The following is a 9704-nucleotide window of genomic DNA, read 5'->3' as shown; positions in this document are numbered from 1 at the left end:
CCATAAGTACCTGCAACTGTGTGCCAAGACTCACATGGAGAGTTTTGAGGGACCATGAGGGAAGGGGGCATGTCCGCACCTGAGGTCGTGTCCTCCTGGGGACTCTGGAGTCAAGACAACAGGCCACCCCTCACGCCTCCCGGGAGAAAGCCCACCCTCCCCAAGAAGACTGTCACCAGTTGGTCTTTCACACTAATACACAATGACTGACACTTGGGGAAAGGACATCACAACTTCAGAGATTTAATGTGTTATCAACACACTGAAAACATTTTGATTCCTACGCAGTTTTGGGTACCGTCCTCTCCAGAGTACATTCAAAATAACGTGGGGGGTGTGGAACTAAACAAGACATTCACAGTTAAATCCCCTCCTTCAGAGGAAAATAAAATACTCCGCTGTCCATGGAATTCTCCAGTATTCTTGCCTGGAGAATTCCATGGACAGAAGAGCCTGGCGGGCTACAGTCCATGGAGCTGCAAAGCGTTGGGCACAAGACTGAGCGACTAACTCACACATAATATAAGGATATCACAGTGGCCTCTTTGAGGAAGATGTGGTGTTGGCTCTCAGAGGCAGGAAGGCCTAGCACTTTTCTTATGGGGAAGTCACATCCCATTTTCCACCCTTCCATGCTTCTCCTTTAAAAACAGCATTTCAGTTACAAGCCCTCAGGCGAAAAACATAAGACATATTTTTCTCAGGAGCGTTAGCAGTGTTTTCCCTTCTAAACTGCCTTTCCACTGTCAGATTCCTCATTGCCTTCTTGGAAGATCAGGAAGTACTGTTTTAACAGATTTGAAGCCAGCCCCTTCTCCCATCGAACACAAATGGGAAGAAATATCAAACCTATTTTCAAACCAAGCATCCTTTCTTACAGGAGAGTGTTCACTGAGATCCTAGAGTGGTGCTTTAGCTTCTGTCTAAAAGTACATGGGCCAAAACTCTGGCTTCACTGCAGGATATCGGGATGCCGTGGAGCAGGCTGTGTCCCACGCTCCTCTCCTCATTGGGTACTTAGAGATGTGGGGTCCATTGACTGGGTCTTCCTTGCTCTGGGAGAGCAGCGTGACCCAGACTAATACAAAAGCTCCAACAGCCAGGGCTGGAGAAGATCAGAGCTTCGCAAATGTTCACTGGGCAGCCGTCTTTTCTCACTGTCATTGATTGGTTCATCTCCCCCAACTCATGAGGCAACTTTTCCTTTGATAAGAGCCAATGTTAAAATAAAAGTGATTTCTTTCTTATCAGTAGAATCAAAGTAAGAATATAGTTTTCCCCTGATCCTCAATAAAGCTCATAACTGCTTTAGGGAGACTCTTAGAAAGATCTCATTTGGCCTATCTATGAGGCTTTCAATGATTTTTGTCTGTGCCAATCAACACTGCATGATTTCAAATAATCCTATTGGAGAGTTTATGTGAGCTCCTATGGCTCCCATCCTGGAAAAGGGAATGGCAGCCCATGCCACTACTCTTTCTTGGGCAACCCCATGGACAGAGGAGCCTGGAGGGCCATAGTCCACGGGATCGCAGAGTTGAACATGACTGAGCAACTGAGCACATGGCCCCCATATTTCAGTTTCCTGTAAATCCATCTCACATTCTCACGCAATTAACTTGTAGAGCTGTGTGTCTTGTATGATCATGGTTTTGGGGTTCAGGGGCATTGTGCAGGGAGATTTTAAAGGCTCTTGTCCTACTGTCATACCCCAAATTGTTGATTGTTTCATAATGTTTCTAGTCAACTAGGTATCTTCAAGATTTCACTCTACTCGTGTTGAAAACTCAATGTTACATTTTGGTGTCGTCTGTTTCATTGACTTCTGACAAGACGAAGTTGGGGTTGTCGTAGCCCCTTTTCATCTTGGCTCGAGCGTCTTTCTCGTTATAAAGGCACATGGCACAGTGAGGCGTCTCCACTTCCACAGTCTTGCTAAAGTTATGGAAGTCCACTCGGTATTTCCCTTCCTTGGTCTTGGACACTATGGGAGCAAAACGGTAACCCCAGAGGACCTCTTCTGGGACGTAGGATGTCCGGACTTGGCAGGTGGCACTGGTTGCCTCCACTGTGCCATCTAAAAACACCACTAGTTCAAAGTCCTGCTGGGGAAGGGTTTCTGCTGCCATGTGGAAGAAGGGGCTGGTGTGATCAATGACATGGTAAATCGTCAGTGGGGAGATGAAGAATAAATTTTCATTCCCTGCATCAACCACAAAGTTGATATTGATCTGGTCCAAAATGATGGTCTCTCCTTCAGGAGTGATGGTGGTCCTCAGAAGCTTTCCGTATATGTGACTGCCGATGAGGAGGCTCTTCCGAAGATTAGCCACTCGGATCAGGAGACAAAGCTTCCCACCCCGCTTGCTGATCACTGCGTTCTTGCTGAAAGTAATGGTCTTGGCACGTTTTTTGGGTCTGGAGATCTTGGCTAAAATAGCACCACACATGAAAGAATTGATGATGACTCCGAGTATAGACTGGAAGATAAGCAGAAAAATGGCAGTGCCACACTGTTCCGTCACACACCTGAATCCATAGCCAATGGTCACTTGCGTTTCCAGAGAAAACAGAAAAGCTGAGGTCAGGCCATTAATGTGTTCTACACAAGGGGTGTGATTGGCAGGGGGATGGAACTCAGGGAGGTCTTTGTGGATGTAGGCGACCACGTACCAGAGGAGGCCAAAGAAGAACCAGCTGCCAAGGAAGGCTGTGATGAAGATGGTCATTTTGTATCTCCACTTGAGGTCCAGCACGGTGGTCCATATGTCCACAAAGAATATCAGCCTTGACTTTGCCTCCACGTTGCCAAATTCAATGTTGCACCTTCCATCTTTTGAGACCAGCCTCACTCTCCGCTGAGAACACCCAAAAAAGCGAGTGACAAACCATTTCCGAAGATGCTTGAACATTCTTTCTGTCAACACACTGATCTGAAAACACATCAAAGAAAGACAAAACAGAAGAAAATTATGTGTATTGCACTAATGAGCTAAGTGACTCACATGAAGAGCTGTCTATGAAAAGGCCATTCGGTACAATCTGTGTGACTGATCACTTGGGCAAGCTGACAACTTTATTCTGGATCCCACAAGGCTATTTCCAGTAAAAACTCTCTACTATAAGACCATATGACTTAAAGATAAAGAGGAAAAATAAATACAGGGAGATAGACATGTAAAGGAACCTAAGAGAATATATATCCAGGTGTTTTCTGACCTTAGTCACGCCTAACCTTAAAAATGTTTCTTATAACAAAGACATGGAGAACAGACTTGAGGTTGCCAAGGGGATGGGAGGTGGGGGAAAGATGGAGAAGGAGTTTGGGATTAGCAGATGCAAACAAGTATATATAGGACGGATAAGCAGCAAGGTCCTACTGTATAGCACAGGGAACTATTTAATATCTTGGGATAAACCATAATGGCATAGAAAATAAAAAAGAATCCATCTATCTATCTATCTATATGTATGTATAACTGAATTACTTTTCTGTGAAATATAAATTAACATATTGTAAGTCAACTATTTCAATTAAAAAAATTTTAAAAATGTTTATGATAATTAATTAAGACCTGGTCTCTGATTTATGTGATAGTTTTCTTTAAATGACTCTCCTTTTTTCTTTAATAAATTTAGCCTTAAGCTAAGCAAACATATCTGTGACAGCAGAAACTTGATGCATGATTTACATTTTTGATTCATATATAGAAATAAATAACTATGGGGAAAAGTTTCACAACATATTACCTAAATCACCTTGTAGCTAGAGAAATTATAATCCAATTCAATTCTCTCATTTATCGAATGAAGGAATTGAGAAAATTTCGGTGACCTATCCAAAGTCAGGTACCCTAGCAAAAATGAACACAAGATTGTAAGTCAACTATAATTCAATCAAAATTAAAAACAGCGACAAAGTCAGGAGCCTGAGCAGCAGTGGGCTGACAACCAGAACCTGAGTTTCTCCGCTTCCAGGTCGGAGGAGTCTATACTTCACTTGTGTCTCAGTTTTTACTTTGTTTATAAAGTGAGATTTCTCTGGAACGTTTTAACACGAGCTTTGGTCAACTTCTTTGTTTTGTGCTCGACATTATTTGAAACAGAGTTCCTCAGCACTGTTTAGTGAAGTCTTATCATAAGATCTGAGACGCTTTCTCCATGGATCGCAAGCCTGGGATGCCAAGATTCCCAAAGGGAAGAGCAAGATGGCCACTGTCAGTGTCTCCCACTTTCTTCCCCGCTGCCAAGCTGATGGGCGGAGCGCTGTGATTCGACGAATCCTACATAAGGTAGAACCATGTTTTATTCACTCCTCTATCCTAGCTGTTAGCACAGACCATGGGGGCTTCCTATTTATTCAATCAGCATCAATGGACTCATTCCGTGGATGAATTAAGAGCTTCAGTATACTATGTGGGCAAAGGTCTCACTAAAAACATAATTGTAGCTTCCATTTTACAGCACAGCACTGAAGGGATTTCCCCCAAACAGCCAACATGGCCCAATATCCTGAGGTCATAACACTAGACGGCCCCCTCCCCTAGGTGTGCCCACCCCACTCCCAAGGTGTGCCTTTTGTGGTGAGCAGTGTCTTCGTGGTATTTTTAATCAAATGCAAACACGTTTCTAAAATAGATTTCAAAATCCCCCTTCAAAAATGTGTTTATTCATACAAACTAGGAAGCGAAACCAACTTAGTGATAAAAGTTAAACAAAAGTGACATTCTATAGCGTCTTGCCCATGGCCTTCAACATGTGAAAAAACAAGAAGACCCCAAGTAGAAGTGGTAAAAAGAAAAAAAAACAAATATATATAAATAAAAGAAAATAGTACCAGGAGAGCAGACAGAAGTTCACTCTCTCTGAAGGCCCTGTTTTCATCCCACCCAATATTCATGACCTCAAGAGTCAATGCATGGTCCCAAGTGCATGGTCCCAAGAGCAAATCAGCCAGGGAAATGGTCTCTTTCCTCCTCAATCCTTCCCTTTCTCTGCACACATCTCATCTAATTTTGCTTCTATCCGTGGGGACTTTCTCCCTTTCCCAGGTTTGTGGAAGCTCAGACTGTTTCCAAAAGCTCTTCATAGGGTAGATCTCATCTAAGACAATAACTTCTTTTAAAGTCAACATTCATTCAGTTGAATCTACAGCCTCTTTGTCATGCATTATAATTCCAGGGGTAGCTCCTAACACACCAACCTCTGGGTTTTTCTGCCTGACCATTCTTGTCTTCCCGGTCCACCTAAATTCATTTCAATTTTGATGAGAGTATTTCTGTAGAGTGAGTGAATCCCCCCTGATTACTCTCTCAAATAAGCTGGGGTTTCCATGCTTGCCCTCCTAAGAAAATATTATCTGCCTGGCCATGCAAAGAGCCAGACCAAAAGCAACCAGCTTAAAAAGCTTTCCCCACATAGCCTGCACTTACCAATATCATCTTAAATATATTCCGTCCCGAAGCGTCCACAGCCGAGAAAAGCAAGGAAGAAGTTTTGGGAGTTGGTCTCCGTAAGCAGGCTGATTTCTTCTAAACCCAGCTTAATTTATTGTATGCTTTGGCCAGTGAACTGATGATAATTTGTTTTAGCCTTAAAACGTTAATTTGATAGTGGAGTTGTGCGGTTTAAACCAAGGCAATTGGTTGTTCTCAGGCCAAGCCCCAAGCTGGGTATGTGTTTTTATTCCAGACGTCACATGGCTCGAATACCGTCATGCTAAGACATGACAAGCTGCCAGCTAAGGTCCTTGCGCAGCAGGCACAGATTCGGTCCCAGCATTTCCCTCTGCTCCTTGCCACCCTCTGTAGCCCTCTTGCGTTCTCCTAGCTTGTGCCTGATGCCTCTCGCCGGAAACAGTTATTGTCAATCTCCCAGCCTACCTCAGAAACACCCTGGGTTACTGAGATTCCCAAGCGTTCACAAACACACAGGTGGGTAATACAGACAAAGATAAGTACAGATTTGTAAGACAAAAATAATCACACCAGGAAGCAACAAGATACCCTGGTAATCTCTCTACACAACATTCACTGTTATGTAAGAAGCTGAGATTTAAAAGCAGCCTTTATTGTTGGATTGATCTTGTAAAATCTGGCATTTACTGAAAGCAGTTTGTATATGCACTGAGTTAGTCAATGCTGCTGATTTATGTATTCAAACAGTAAGAGGAATTGTACCTAGAGAACGTGAGAATACAGGATAAATTCTTCCTCTGACCAACCCCATCTTTCTCATGGCAGACTCGTTATACACAGCCCACATCCTCCTTTGCATAGACAATGGCATTTAAGCCCACCCTAGGTAGAACCAATATGTGTTTTTTTAACTATTGAGTTATTAGAGATTGGCCCCAGATTATGTAACTTGCACAGTTTCCAGGTTACTTTCTAATAAATCAGTAAATCTTAATAGCAAGCATAGGGCTGTCCATTAACTAATGTTTACCAAGGTCTTCTTAATGGCCTGGCAAAGCAAGTGGATTATATTATTGCCTTTTTTTTTTCCTTCAGGGCTCCAGCATTCTCTTTTGGTCAACAGTGCATTCTTAAAAAATAGACTTTGTGTGAACTTTCCAAACATTGAGTGTATGCTCATTGTGTAGGATTTCAAAAACAAATAGAAATCTGTTCTTGTTCTCAAGAAGCTCACAATCGAAGGGGGAAGTGACCTTAGTAAATGAGCAATTACAAGGTCATGTGGTTTGTATAACACCAGAGGGCTCATCTCTGCTTGAAGGTCTCTACTAGATGGGCAGCCACGCCCTGAGAAAATACCTTAACCGACAGAAAACTCACTTCTGGGTCCATTAATTGATTTATCTGACCAAAGTCCCTCTAGTCAAACCTATGGTTTTTCTAGTAGTCATGTACAGATGTGAGTTGGACCATAAAGAAGGCTGAGCACTGAAGAATTAATGCTTTTGAACTGTGGTGCTGGAGAAGACTCTTGAGAGTCCCTTGGACTGCAAGGAGACAAAACCAGTCAATCCTGAAAGAATCAACCCTGAGTATTAATTGGGAGGACTGATGCTGAAACTGAAGCTCCAATCCTTTGGCCTCCTGATGGGAAGAGCCGTCTCATTGGAAAAGACCCTGATGCTGGGAAAGATTGAAGGCAGGAGGAGAAGGGGGTGACAGAGGATGAGTTGGTTGGATGGCATCACCGACTCAATGGACATGGGTTTGAGCAAGCTCTGGGAGATAGTGAAGGCCATGGAAGCCTGGCATAACGCAGTCCATGGGGTCACAAAGAGTCGGATATGACTGAGCAACTGAACAACAAAGCAGCAGGAATGTGTGGATTCTAACCTGTCTGCCAGACAATCCTTTTCCAAATACGTGCAGTCCCTGTCATCCGGAAGAAGCTTCTAGTCGAGGTGGGAGATACAAATGAGCTGATAAACCATCAAAATCAGTATGATACCTGCCAGGGTAGCAGATGTTCTGGGAGCATCTTATTTGAAGGGCAGAGAAGTGCCATGGAGACCCAAAGCCTGGACATGGCATTACAGTCACACATAGTAGGAACTCTATATTCGTTGAATGCTACTGAGTCAATTAGACAATGTATGCAAAAGTGATGAATGTGCCGTCACTCACATGGTTCCCCTGCCAACCATAATTTGGAAGAGACATTTCTGTAACGGCAGTTGTGTTTGTGACCAGGGCAGGGGCACAGAGGAACTGAAAGAATTGCTGGGTACATAGGTGGCAGAGAGCTGGCTGGCCGACAGCAAGGGCCAGTGCACTCAGCGCCCGTGTGCCCTGCGAGACATTCTCGTTTAGACCTAGAGGAGAAACTGATACCAAGAACTCTGATCTAGTTCTGCCTCAAGGACCACTCATGATATTTCTAAATAAGTGTCATTCTCTTCCGGGGAACAAGCCTGCAAATTCTTGAAGATAAACACATTTTCCTCCTGCATCTCCTTTCCTCCATAGAAATGCAGGCTTCATTTGCATATAACACCCCTGGTCACCAAACTCCTCTGCAGTCTAAGTGAGGTGCCTGCCTTCAGGGCTCCTGGATGACAATTAAAGAGCCAGGACCCAGGCTGTCCTTTTGCAGGTAACCCCCTAAGGAGAAGCCATTGGGAGCTGGGGGTTTCCCCATGGTTGATATAATGCTGCTTCTGTCTCACCCCAGCAGGCTCAGCAGCCACTGTACCCGAGAGAAGATTCCAAAATAGGCATCACTTCTGTTATCTCTTCTTTAGAATTACAAAGGCTATCGCTACTCTTGGTAGATGAAAAGACAGCTACCGTTGCCTGCCTTTTGGTCCAACCACTCACAGCTCACACACAACCTGAGTTCCCTCAGGACATTCCTGAGAGTCAAGATTATCTGTTAGAGGTAGAAAACAGAAGCTATGGAGCCTGAGAACAGAAGTCCAGTGACTTTCTGTAGACCCTTTGCAGTGTTGCTGGAGAAGAAATTCAAGCTTCCATGAAAATTGACAGCTTGAATTCAGCCGGGCTTCCCTGGTGGCTCAGACAGTAAAGAATCTGCCTGCAATGTGGGAGATGTGGGTTCCATTGCTGAGTTGGGAAGATCTCCTGAAGCAGGGAACAACTACCCACTCCAGTATTCTTGCTGGGAAAATTCCACGGACAGAGGAGCCTGGCGGGCTACATTCCATGGGGTTACAAGGAGTAGGACACGACTGAGCAACTTTCAACCACATGAACCAACATTTCCTGAGGACCTCTGGGTAGCAGGGCATGGAATGGGATTATGGGCCAAGTTCTCTGCCTTCTTAATGAAATCAAGCAAACTCTCTGCTCATTGAACTCACTACTTGCCAGGTACTACACTAGGAAGCAAAAGAGGCAACAGTTCCTACTATGAAGTTGCTCAGGGATACAGAATAACTTAGTCATTATCCAATCATTGCAGGGCAGCATCTTTGCTGCCCTGAAGGGGTTGAGGACACCGGAGAGCAGATATAAGAGGCTGAAGGTCAAGTTTATACTCTTCAGCACAAAATGCATCTGACTGGTACCGCAGAGAACTTCCTGTTTTCTATGAAAACGGCCTCAAGCTGCTGGAGGATGGCCACCCAGCTAAATTTGCAAACCTTCAGTGCCTAAGGAAGCATCCAGTCAGCCAGCTCCCGGGATGCTGACATCTAGAACTCTTGTTGATAGAGGGCATTGTTGCCTTTCTGTTCAGTATTCCCAGAGAAGTCACCTCAGATATCTTTAGCTCTACCAGGCTGCTCACTGGGGCTCAGCCTGAGTTCTTCTTACATAGAACTTACCAAGGCCGTTGGAAACGATTTTTCAAGCCTCATGGGCATGTGAAAGGTCATGAGCCTCAGGATTCTTCCAGGCCTGATTTGGGGCTGCACTTCACCTTTCCCGTGTGAGGAATACACACCCTCTTCCCTATGAAGCCACAAGTCTGTTTGCTCAAACTCATGTCCATTGGGTTGGTGATGCCATCCAACCATCTCATCCTCTGTGTTCAGAGTGGGAATGTGGCACAGACTTTCCGGGGCGCCTGGTTCCTTCCAGAGAAGAGAGGTTGGGAACAAAGGCCAGGGAATCACAGGGTCTGGGAGTGCTGGTACTCTCTTAAGGCCCACCACCTTCCGTGGGCATCTCTGGGGCCTACCGGTCCAGCATCATCCCTTGAATAACTGCAGAGATCTGCCACGCATGGGGATCAAGAGCAGGTGGGATCCCTGGTGCGGGATGTTC

General features: G+C 44.6%; 1 protein-coding gene across 1 annotated transcript; it reads right to left on the bottom strand.

Moving 5' to 3' along the window:
* Positions 1-1793: 1793 nt before the first annotated feature.
* On the bottom strand, positions 1794-9459 carry KCNJ1 (potassium inwardly rectifying channel subfamily J member 1). Its single transcript, XM_088832326.1, has 2 exons — positions 9382-9459; positions 1794-2933 (listed from the first exon to the last, which is right to left on the bottom strand). The coding sequence occupies exons 1-2, from the start codon at positions 9457-9459 to the stop codon at positions 1794-1796; spliced, it is 1218 nt and encodes a 405-aa protein (XP_088688452.1).
* Positions 9460-9704: the final 245 nt, after the last annotated feature.

Source organism: Moschus berezovskii, chromosome 25 (assembly GCF_049115385.1).
Source record: "Moschus berezovskii isolate FMDL1 chromosome 25, NW_MosBer_1.0, whole genome shotgun sequence".
In the NCBI taxonomy this organism is placed as follows: Eukaryota; Metazoa; Chordata; class Mammalia; order Artiodactyla; family Moschidae; genus Moschus; species Moschus berezovskii.
The sequence above is the reverse complement of the archived record's forward strand: the minus strand, read 5'-3'. Positions and strand labels throughout refer to the sequence as shown.